The sequence below is a fragment of the Mustela nivalis genome (genome assembly GCF_964662115.1).
Source record: "Mustela nivalis genome assembly, chromosome: 4".
Classification (NCBI taxonomy): domain Eukaryota; kingdom Metazoa; phylum Chordata; class Mammalia; order Carnivora; family Mustelidae; genus Mustela; species Mustela nivalis.
This window is the reverse complement of record NC_139023.1, coordinates 158151659-158164218: the sequence shown is the minus strand read 5'-3', so window position 1 is coordinate 158164218 and position 12560 is coordinate 158151659. Positions and strand designations below refer to the sequence as shown.

At 41.9% G+C, this 12560-nt stretch overlaps 1 protein-coding gene across 1 annotated transcript in view; it reads right to left on the bottom strand.

Moving 5' to 3' along the window:
• The window catches only part of EBF2 (EBF transcription factor 2), a 189383-nt gene that overhangs the window by 31368 nt on the left and 145455 nt on the right, over positions 1–12560 (bottom strand). The window contains exons 8-10 of the mRNA XM_082727851.1: positions 8715–8832; positions 7078–7208; positions 6016–6142 (exon numbers count right to left, since the gene is read on the bottom strand). Coding sequence (XP_082583977.1) covers positions 6016–6142; positions 7078–7208; positions 8715–8832 — 376 coding nt within the window. The remainder of the gene's footprint in view (positions 1–6015; positions 6143–7077; positions 7209–8714; positions 8833–12560) is intronic.

Sequence of the window (12560 nt, the reverse complement as noted above, 5' to 3'; positions counted from 1 at the left end):
AGTGTTTCAGTATTAGGATTGTTCACTGTTTATTTAACGAGTCCCTCATGGACACTAAGGATATTTTCAATTCTTCACTACCACAAACAGTGCTCCAATGAACAGCCTTCAGGCAAACTCAGTGATTTCCTAAGTATACGTTCCAAAAAAGCAGAATTGTTAGGTCAAAGGGTATATCCGTTTTTCTGAATGGTGATTTTAATGTCATTACATTGATAGAAATAAAAATCATTTTTAAAGCTAGTACCATCGAGATACTCTCCTAGAGCCTTCTACCCTCCTACAGGAATATGTTAGAAAGTCCCCACTTTCTACTATTTTGCCAATTTGGAGATTTTCATTTGTTAAAAAAGAAAATCTTTGCCAACTCAATGGGGGGGAAATGTCATCCTTTTGTCTTAATTTGCATGTATTTGTTTATTAATGTGATTGGGATTTTAAAAAATGTTTACTGTTAAATTCCTTACTGAATTAACTCCTGACATTCCTTGCTAGCTTTTAATTTACATACTTCTTTTTCTTTTTAATTTGTGAGATATCTAACATTCACCTCTTTATCTGCAATGCATAACTTAGTTGTTGACAAATATAGGCATAAAATAAGCTTTTGCTGAACAAATGAGTGAATCTCTTTACACGTAAGACAATATGGCACACGTAATGAATATGTTCTCACTTTGTCCTTTTCCTTTTGATTTAATGACCATCACCACAAGATGCGAAAATTTTCTTTTTACATAATCATAGATTTATGCTTGATGGTTTCCCTGGGGTCAAGGTTAGTAAGGCTCCAGATTATAATAACAATATTTTGCAAATGTGTACATTTTTAATTAAAAGACTTAATTCAAATGTTTTAGTTTATAATATAAAATTAGCTATCTAACTTTTTTTTTTTTTTTTTTTGGATACTTAGCTAGTTGATCTAATACCATTTGTTAAACATTCCATCTTTTCCACATTGACTGGGATGGCTTCTCACCTATACACATGTTTAGGTGTTTATATCATTAATGTGTATGAGAACTGTTTATTTTTAAATGTTCTCTTCCATTGAATAACATTTCTACATGTACCTCCAAAGCCCCATATTCTTCTAATTACTCAAAATAGTTTTAAGTCTGGTAGGGCATGGCCCTCTCATTTTTCAGAATGAGGGGTCCTATTTTAACACCTTTATTTTTCCAGGTGAACTCTTGTAAATTTTCCCCAAACATTTTGTTGGTACTTTGATTGGCATTGTGTTAAATTTATGCATTAATTGACATCTTTACAATATTAAATCTTCCCACCTCTCCACCAGCTGGAAGTATTTTGTCCTTCCTCTGAACTCCCTTAGCAATTTATACCTTTTTAAAAATCACTTTCTACACTATACCCACCCAATTTTTCAAACCTGAAACCTGAGAGGCATCTCTTCCCCTTCCTCCCTCAACCTTCATCCCGTCCAATCCATCATCAAGCGCTGCCAGTGCGACCCCCTAGCTTCCAACCCCTTCTGCCTGTCCCCACTACCAGTATTCTAGTCCAAGATGCCATCATTTCTGGCTGAGGACACCATACTGGCCTCTGACTGACCTCCTTGAATCTACCCTGGCTTCCAAGGCCATTCTCTGCAATTCAACCAGAATGACCTTTTAAAAGGCAAATCTGATCATTGCACTCCCCAGCTTTCAAATAGTCCAATAGCCCCCCACGGCTCTTAGGGTAGAGCCAAACAAGCAGGTCCCAACCCTCCCTTCCAGTTTGAGACCAACCGTTCTTTAACTCATTTTTTCTGCCCTGTTCATAGTAGCCATCATATATACCCCATGTCCTTTCCTACTCCAGGGCCTTTGCACATTCTGTCTCTTGTGTTTGCACTATTCTTAGCCTTCCCCATTATCTTAGTTTAAGAAGGTTCGATTTCCCAGGTGTATATTCCCAGCATCTTGTATAACTTCATTTTAGTACTCCTCACATTTGTAATTACTTGTTCAAGTTTCCATGGTAATAGCCCTAATAGAAGAAGTTTCCATGCTGGTTACCCAATAGTAATCATAAGAATATTATTAATAATAAATACCCTTGAATAGTAAGATACAGTCATTGTCTATCCCAAGTACTTACATGAAGAGGTGCTCTAGACTTGGATTCTGCCAGCCTGTGACAGCAGGTTGTTAATAGTTCAGAAATTATGTGAGCCAGCTCATGTCATACTGGTAGCTTGAAATCAGCCATAGTCAGAGTATTTGCACCATGGAAATCAGCAAATACCACCCTCCCGCTTCCTCCCCACCACTTTTCCCTGGAAAGCCAAACACCACTGTTGGTATGCACAATATTATTTAGTCTCACCACAGTCCTGTGAGATAGATGGCCCATTTTACAGATGGGGAAACTAAGAAGTTAAGTCTCTTACACGAGATTTAAGAACTAGAGGCATCCAAGAAGCCCAAACCAAGAGCCCAAGTAGTTCATCTTCACATCACTATATCCTGCTGGTCTGACTCCTCTACAGTGTTCCCAGCACACAGCACAGAGCTGAGCATGGTGGGTGGGCTCAGCTGACATTTGCTTCATGAATAAGTCAATAAAATTTCAGCACATCAGGAAAACAGAGATATTTGCTGACAATAATTGCTAAATAAGAGATACCAGGCAGGATGACCAAACACCTGAGTCCTTGTTCTAATTCCACCTTGATTTCAATGGACAATTGTGAACAAGTTGCTTCTGCCTGGGTCTTAGTTCTCCCATCTGCAAAAGAGGGAGTTTGATCAGGTGACCTCCAATGTCTCACCATCTCTATAATTCTTCGAATTTACAAGTATTTTCATGGTTATGTGGGCTCCCCTTTCACCAGACGCTTTGTCTCCACAAACTGTGGATCATGGTCTCCTCTGTTCTGTGTGGCAAATTCCCACTTCGCTGTAGAAATGTCACTCTTTTGTCACCTCCTCCAGAAAGCCATCACTGAGTCCCTAAAGTCAGCCACTCCTTGCTCAGTGCTTCTTGCATTTATAACTCATATGGGACTTAATCCAATTATCATAATCTCCAGGTGTCTATCTCCCCTTCTAGAACTGTAAGCTGCTAGATGCATACTGAAGTTACGGATTTTGTGCCTTGAGCATAATTTAGAACTGATGTTTGTTGAATGAATAGATCAAGTACACTGATATGTGGGTCCTGCCCTCAGAGATTCAGAGCTGCTTGGTCTGGGGCCCAGGTGTTGATGATTTAAAGTGCAGCCAAGGGTGAGGACCTGTGCTGCAGAGAGAGTTTTCACATGTATACACACATGTGCGTGCACGTGCACACAACACCAGGCTCCACACGTCCACAGCCTCACTGAGTACCTTTCATTACTTTAGAAGAGAGTTGAGGATTGGTTGCAACCTGGTTTGTCCTACCTGTCTCCTCACAGCCCAGATGGTCATCCATATACAGTGGGTAGTTAAAACAGAGATGCCAGAGCCCTAGAAGTGGAAGTTATCCCAAAGTGAGACCCATTCCTCACCTAACCTCAGGGACTGCCCACACTCCTGCTTCCCCCCTACCCCACCAGCCACTTCTTCTCAATCACCTTCATTGGCTCCTCCTGTCACGCTGAGCCCTATATCCTGGAGCTCCTGAGGTGCCATCTTGAGACTTCTTCCATCCTGTAGTGCCACTCTCTTCTGAGGCCATCTCCTCCAGCCCTGTGGCTTCAAATCTTGTCTGGATGCTGATTGCTCCCTTACTCAACATCCACAGTGTCTTCCCATCCAAACCCCTTGCCCGACCTGCGTTTCCTCCCTCATCTCCCACTGATCTCCTCCCCACCAGCACCACTCTGGCCAGAGGTATTCATGCCCTTTCCTGATGATGCCGGGCTTATTCCCACCTCTCAGGCTATAATCAGTCCTCTGCCTGGGACACTCCCCCCCAATTCACTGACAGCCAGTCTATTCTAGAGAACGCTGGTGAACCAAAGAGAAACACAACCCTGGAGAGTTCCAGGCACAGAAGGAAGACAATGTGAATGCAGAGGAGAAAAGGTCAGAAAGATATGGAGGCAGGGGGACAGATTTCCACGCCTGTAATATGGGTCTCCATTCAGTGTCCCTTCCTCAGAGACCCTCCCTGACCACTGCTCCCAAAGCCCCCCTCATTCTCTATCCCTTACTTATTACTGTTGAAATTATATCATCTATTTTCTGTGTTATCTGTCTTCCCCTCTAAAAAATAAGTTTTATCAAGACGAGGGATTTTATCTTGCCCATTTCTATATCTCAGAGCCTAGAGTTGTGCCAGCCCATGGTACTAGGCACGTCATAAATACTCATTTAAATGAATGAATAAACTATGTCCTTTTGGGGGCTAGAGCAGTAAATATTTTACTGTGATTACAATGGCATCTTCCATAGAAACACACACACTATAACCCAACCAAGATGCATCTATCTCAAGAGAGAAAGTTCAAAGATGAAATTTTAAATAAATATACCTAAAAATTACCCTCCTCCATCTACCCTCAGTGATATCTAACCAGGCATTTACACATAAACAAGAAGGGGAGGCTGGATCCAAACGAGAGAAGACACTATAAAATATTATTAGAATTTCATAGTGTCCCTGATATATTTTCTAAGTTTATATATTTCTTTGTCCATAGCCCTCATTTTCTCCTTCAAAGTACAATGTCCTAGTTGATCCTCCTGTCTTCAATCATTCTCCTGACTAACTCAATCTTTATATCAATAGCATTTGTGTTTGTTACGAGAACCCCTTTGAGTTACTCTCCATTGCATGGAAACACTTGATGTGGTCTTACGAATCAAGTCTCATTCCCATACTAAGCTTTGTGGTGTGTTTTGTTTTGTTTTTCATTTTTTAAAACTGTGGTAAAACACACATGATAATATTTACCATCCAAAGCTATTTCTAAGTGTATAGTTTAGTTAGTACCTTCACACTGTGCAACCAATCTCCAGAACTTCTCATCTCACAAAACTGAAACTCTGTTCCCATTAAACATCACTCCCACTCTCCCTACCCCAACACCTGAGCACCACCATTTGATTTACCATCTCTGAATTTGACCATTCTAGGTACCCTACAGGGCTTTTAGGCTGTTTTATGTTTTCCTTCCCTCCCATTCCTCGCTCATGTGGGCTGAATTGTGGTCTAAGTTCTACCCAAGTACATTGCCACAGCTGTAAACCAGCCCTCTCTCCTTCAGACACATGCTCATCTTACCCACTGGGCTCTAGCACATGAGATTCCCATAGTTAGGACATTCTTCCTTCTTCTCCAACTATTCAAATCCTCCCCACCCTTAGAAATAATTTTTTATTTCCACCTCCTCCTTGAAAACCCTTCTGTCTACCCTAGTCCACACTAAACTCTGTCTTTCTGTAACTCATATTCCATTCATTGGAAACATGAAACATTTTGAATGTTCTAATTCCTCAGCTGTTCTGTGCAATATACCATTGCCTCCTCTAAAAATTTCTACATTTCCAAATAGGGACCGTGTCTCATAAGTCATTATACTTTCCACCTAGAAAAAGTAGATATTCAACAAATTTTACAAATAATCAACAAATTTCAACAAAAATTGAAATCATAGATAATTCCAACTTTCACAAAATTTTAAAGTAATTTGAATCATTCTGCAGCACCACTGGGCAATTTTTACAGACCCTTTTCAAGAAAATTCAGTGATAGCTGGCAACTTGGTCTAATTTTTTATCCAATCGCTTAGATAAAAGTCTGTTCTAGCATGGTTCTAGCCGAGTCAGATTTATAAAGATGCACTCATGAAATGAGCTCCCATGATCATCTCCCAGACTATTCAGAAATTGATTGCATAAAATAAAATTGAAAACCAAGTCCACACTTCTCCCATTCAATGCCTATCATTCAGTCCATTCTTCTCACACTAGTAAAAAGACCTAGAAATGTAAAATCATTATAAAGCGGAGACACTGGGAAGTAGAGCAAAGGTGAACCAGGAGCCTGTCTCCCTTGGATCATTTTCTCACCCACCTGTGTAAATGAACCTCCCTGGAGCTCCTTTGCAGAACTGTTTGGATTTATAAGATAATGTCACTTCCACTACTCCAGGGATGTGCCGAGGAGGGGTCTGCACTCTGATGGCATGAGGAGTTATTAGCTGAGGAATGAAGAGGCAGAGAAATAAAATACCTCTTATACAAGTTATCACTGAGGCTACAGAGGACAGGAGCATCTCTAACGACAACCCCCCCCCCACCACCACCACCCAGGGACAAACTGGCTGTACTCTTGGCGCCAAAGGCCCTGTCCCTCTCTCTCACATTTCTCCCTCCCACTCTGGAATGTCCTTGCAACTTAACCTGTCCAGATCCTTGCCTTCCCAACAGCCCAGCTCAAGACTGCCCCCACCTCCAGGGCCCATCCCTATATTCACTCCCTCCCTGTTTCCTACACTGCTATTCTCTCCTGTAGTGACTTGGCAATTCCCACATTCAACCTAGCACTGTTACTTTTCTTTTTGTAATGTCTTGTTGGTTTTCTCATTATGAAACTAGAACATATGCACCTTACAAAATTAGGAAATTACAGAAAAATATGAAGAAAAATATTAGCCTTGTGTAACCCAGAGATGGCCATTGTTAATTCTGGTGTGTTTCCAAGACTTTTCTGTGGATGGCTGTTATATAATGAGATTTTATATCTGTAGACACCATTGTCTTGATTTTTTTTTTCCACTTAGCAACATTCTCCTGTGCTATTAGAACTTTTTCAAAACCAAATTTTTAATGGTGGAATTGAATCATTCTCCTATTATTCAATATTTAGGTTGTTTCTAATTTTTAGGCTATATTCTAATATTTAGGCTGTTTCTAATTTTTCACAATTATAAACAATGGTGCAATAAATATTTATTTTTTAAGGGATCCATGCCTACAATAAAGTGTAGTTTACGTCTTAATTCTTGGTGCCTTGCTCATAGTAGGTTCTCAGTAATGTGCATTCATGTCACTGATGCTCCAGGAATTACATTTCCCCAAATCAAAACCATCTTTGGGCCAAAGAAAATCAGGGAAGCCAGTAGCCTTTGCCTACCTCACTCCATACAAGCATGGTCCCAAACACCACTTGGAGGCCATCAAAGAAGTTGTCTCCAATGATGATGACCATGGCTCCTCCTGTGGTCCAGCCTTCACTTGGGCTAATGGCTTTGATGCAGGGGGTAGCTAAGAATATAGAAAAGAAAAAGTCAAGGCTGTCCTTTGTTGGTTGAAATCTGAAGTTTTGAGGATTGGTTGCTCTTGCAAGCTGTTGGTTATCCCAGGTTCAAGTCGAGCTTTGCTGACTTGCCATCATTCCCTAATTGGTTGTTGGTTTTCACCAGATCATTAAAGCTTAATGACTTGACCACTATGTATGAAAACGTGGAACACTTAACTAATTGTGCCAGAAGTGTTTTTAAACCATGTTGTTTTTCCCCATATTTTTATAAGTTGATTACACTGGAAATGTGTAAATCCCTTTTCTCTCCCCACCTCCTCTGCCCCAAGACGTTAAGATTTACAAGGCCTGCTAATGTGCTAGAGAGAAGGAGAAAGTAAAATCTATCATAGTTGGGGTTTTTTTCAACTCTATCAAGAGACAATTTCTAATCACTTTCCTAACTTTGTAGGACAGATTTAGCACACCCCCCCTTCCATATGTTCAAGGCCTCTGGACTTTGCATCCCAACAGGAACCCAATATGGTTTTCAGGCCATAACTAAAGTCAATCCATCACTCCATTTCCAAAGTTGACAGGGTCAAAGGTGGAGGAGAACTTTGGCAGGACTCCAAAAACATGAGCCCCCTTTGAACAGCCAGTCAATCACATCCAATCAGTCAAAAGAAACTGGATGGGTTCCTAGTTCTGAACCCTGGGATTTTCTTCTCCCCTTTCAGTGCCCACTGTGGGAGAATTAACACCACTCCAAATTCTTTACTGATTCAATCATTTTCTTTCAGTTCATTAATTCCTATTTAAATTGATACAAGACACATTTTAAGGGCCAAGCTGAGCTGGGAGCTGGTGGGTAGTATACAGCAAAACATCACACTAAAATAGTAGCCTAGGTTAGCCATTCACCCTATATTATAAAGCCTTACTAGCCCAGTGAGTTGGGGAGTGTAAAAGATGGAATTTACTCAGGTATTTGTCAGTTATCTTCCTTGATATGCTTTAATTTTTTTGGACAACTTGAAGTTGAACAGTTACCAGTATTTCTGACGACTTTAATGCACATGGAAAAGTACCCAGAGCAGATCATGATTTCTTCTTGTCCAAGCAAACAAAAATCAATTAGTGTCAATTTCATTCTGCACATTGTTTTGTTCTGGCCACAATCTGTTTAAGGGCACATCTGACACTTATTCATACACGTCTGCACTGTAATGTTGCTGTTTAACTAAGATGTCATAGGCTTAGGTTTGCCTCAATGCCCGTCTAGCAAAAAGAAAAACATAGGACTGGATGGCAGAGGCAGGGATACACGGAGGCCAGAGTGCCGGCTGGGGGGCATGCGGGGTTGCAACAAAACAGGCAGGAGTCAGTGTTTACAAGTTCACTTAAAACCCACATGATCTTGTGTACTTTCTCCATGCCCTCCCAGAGAGAAATTTAAAATTCAAACCAAGACCATGGCGGAGACCTTGATTTGTTGGCCCATTCTCAGCCGGGATGACAGGCAGCCTTACCTTCTGATGGGTCCAGCCTTCTTGCTCGCCGGCCATGCTTGGAGTTGTTATGAACAAACATGTTGTCGGAAACAGCCAGCACATGTCCATCCACGTTCACCGTTGTTGACAACACAACCTGCATATTTAAAGTAAAAAATTGGCGGGGGGAGTTAGCTGTACATAAAGGAGGAAAAGTCACAGTCTACTGTCTTGCAGACTTCCCTATGGCTAATAAGAGATGGAACAGAATCTTGGGCCAGGGCCATGCCCTTGGCATCTCAACAGGTCATCCTCCCCCTGTGATTATGGCCGAACTTCCTGGAAAAAGAGGCCACACTTCACTCGGATGCTGTTACTTATTTGCGTTCAAGGCATGCCCTGGTGAGGGAGTGGGGTGATGGAGTTCTCTCTTACGGGACCTGGACAATCCATTCCCAGCTGACCCTGGAGCTGCGGTCACGCCAAGGAGCCGACTGTGTGCACTCGGGAAGGGAAGACCACACCACCAGCTGGGAGGACATGTCTCCCAGCTTGGCAATGGGTTCTCACACTTCTAATGGGTGCTGACGTCATGCTGGGCACAGAGATGGGTCTGAGGAGCCGTTGGTGGGTTGTCCCCACCCGCTAGAGAGCAGTGGCAGAGAAGCTCCGATTTCTGGTGAGGAGATGAATTTGCTGGAATTCGGTGTTGAAAATGTAGGGTATTTAGTAATCTAGGCAGAGGGAAGGGAAGATTTGGGTGTGGGGCAGTGGAAGAACGTGGATTGGGAGTCAGAGAGAACTAAAAACACAACAACTGTTGTTTTGCCACCCGGTAACGTAAGACAAATTACCTCACCTTCTCTAATCTCCATTTTTCGCATCTGTAAAACGTAATCAACAATGACTATCTCCAGGGCTCAATAAATAAACTAAGGATAAAATAGGATATTACATGTAAAGCCCTAGGTGCAGGGCCTGGTGCATGCCACACGGAGATGAGTTCCCCTCTAACTGCCTCTCCTCTGCCTCGTTTGGCCCGTCACCAGGACAGGCGACATTACTCATTGAGCCCCTTCTATAGTGTAAGCTCTGAGGGAGGCTCTAGAAAGGCAGACACACAGGCTGGACGCTATCCTCAGAGAGCTCGCTTTTGGGTGATCAAGTAGAGTTCGACCTGTGTGCTGTAGTTCCAAGAGGCAGAGGTCAGGGAAGACCAGAGCCGTTGGGAAAGTATAGAAGAGGTGTGTGGACTTGAGTGCACCCATTACCTACTTGACCCAGGAGGATGGTCTGTCTTAGACATGAGTCTGTATGTCTGTTTTGCATGTAATTTTTTTGGAGAAAATAACTTGTTATATACATTTTCATATACAAACACACACACACACACACACACACACACACACCCTCTGAAGGAAAGGCATTGAATAGGTACGTAATGGGAGCTGTATTTAAAAAATGACTCTTCCTGTCTACTCCCAAATTAAATTTGCTGATATTCTACTTATAATTTTTCTGCCACCCTTCCTTCTCATGAAATGAAGGTGAGGGGAACCTTGGCTCTACTTTATCTCTAATGTGAAGTAAGATTCATTAGATGGCATTTAAAATTTTCAACTGTGAGTAATTTCAAGCAAACAAAGTGAATGGGGTAGTATAATAAATCCATCCTTTTTTTTTTTAAGGTGAAATTTACATACATTGAAATGCATAAATCTTAGCTGCACAGTTTTTTTTTTTTTAAGATTTTATTTATTTATTTGACAGAGAGAGATCACAAGTAGATGGAGAGGCAGGCAGAGAGAGAGAGAGAGGGAAGCAGGCTCCCTGCTGAGCAGAGAGCCCGATGCGGGACTCGATCCCAGGACCCTGGTGCCCCAGCCACCCAGGTGCCCCAGCTGCACAGTTTTGACAGATACGTCCAGATAAGACAGACATCAGGGTACAGAACATTTCCATCTCCCCAGAAAGTGTCCCTTTTCAGTCAATCCTCCCCACTCCCTAACCCCCACCCCAAGGAAACCCTTCTGAATTTTTTATTTTTTACCTTCAATGGAGTTTTAGATGGTAGCTTTTAATTTTTTAAAATATTTATTTTAATATATTAGAGGTTCAGGGGAACCCTTAAAAGCATGAGTCCCCAAAATGTTTCACCTAACCTTGGTCCCATGGGCATGACAGTAGCATACAGGAATTTTCCACAGACATCAGCGGGTTTCAATCATTCATCCCAAAAGCATTCACTGAACTCCCACTACATGTTGGGTATTACATCAGACCCTGGAGATTCAAAGATGACAGAACGTGTTCCCAGTCAGCTATGTGTCTCTCCTATACTTCAGTTCCTCTCCTGTGAATACACTACAGGTATGGTGTCCCCACCTCTCTGTGACATCAAAAGGAACTTAACAGAATCTCCGTTGTCATTCAGAAAATGATTGTCCATAGCCCATAATTCAGGGATGCACCCTGTCTAGCTCTGGGTCTGGATTGTCCCATGTCAACATGTTCAGAGTCTGGGGAAAATGCTTTCAGAAATTTCCTATCGTACGGTGGCCACCGTAAGGATGTAGACGTCCGTCGCTGTCCACGAGTGTTTGGAGGCCCAAGTCCTTGTCAGGACAAGCACAAGATGGCATCATAGTCAAAGGAAGAGAGAAGCCCAGGCTCCTGGCATGGGATTAAGGGGAGTATGAGGGTTGAAAGCATTCACCTCTGCAAGCGCTTACGCTCTGAAAATAACAGGAGAAGGTGGAGTAACAAGAGGAATCAGGTAACTTTTATAAATTGTGTGTGTAAACTGATTGACGTAGCTGCCATCTCCGGAAAGCCTAGAAACAAGAGGGCGCTTCAGGCTTTAATTGCTAATGAGCTGTGCTAGGCACAGGGAGGGGAACCCCAGGCTGTCTGAGGATTATGGGGAGAGAGAGGGCATTCTCTCTGAGACCATTTTAATTCATTCCACAAGCTTCTTGTCATACTGTACTTTCGTGCTCCTCATGCATTCCTGCCACAAAATATGGGGCTTTCTCGAGCCAGCTGATTTCATCATTGTCCATTTGGGTGGAGTGAGATTCGGTTCCAAAGTGAACATTTCCCGAATGACATACCCTGATGGTTCAGATGCACTTCATTATTTTCTATTAACAATGGAAATAAATTTTAATCTCTTGCTGGCTAGCGCTGGCCTCTCATGACAGCAAGGGAATTAACCTGAATTATTTCAGTGTCTGCAAAATTTATTACAAGATTTTAAATTATGTCCAAATGTATGTGCGTGTGTGTGTATATATATAGATACGAGGCAAGTTCCCATTTTTAATATTTCAAATATCTTGGGCTGTGGGATATCTAGAAGAGTCTGTCAATTAAAGGGAACTGGGAAAACGTACAGAATTTAATCCTCCAACTTCAGCATGCAAAACAGGACGTGTTTGCTCATTGTTTTTATACACACACACACACACACACACACACACACAAACTAACGCAAATACTGATTTTTAAATACATCCACTCTCCTTCTGGAAGAAAATGAACTACATTATGGAGGTGAAGATACATTTGGTCCATTCAAAGCTTTGAATTTAACTTGGTCCATTCAAAGCTTTGAATTTAACTTCCTTCCCTGTTTTCTGATGAATGATGACAACACTGATATTATTCTATTCAGACAAGTTAAAGTTTCTGAATGTTTGGGGACTAAAGGAAGTGGAATGTGCATTCCAGCGTCGTCTCACTCCCAGGCCTTCCCTTTCCACAAGCCAACTTCTTTCCCCTAGTGAGTATTTCCTGGGTCACGAAGGCTGACCTTTTCCATCTGGAATCAATCAGTCAACCCCTGACAACTTCCTGAAACACCTCACTCCATTTCCTGTTCTC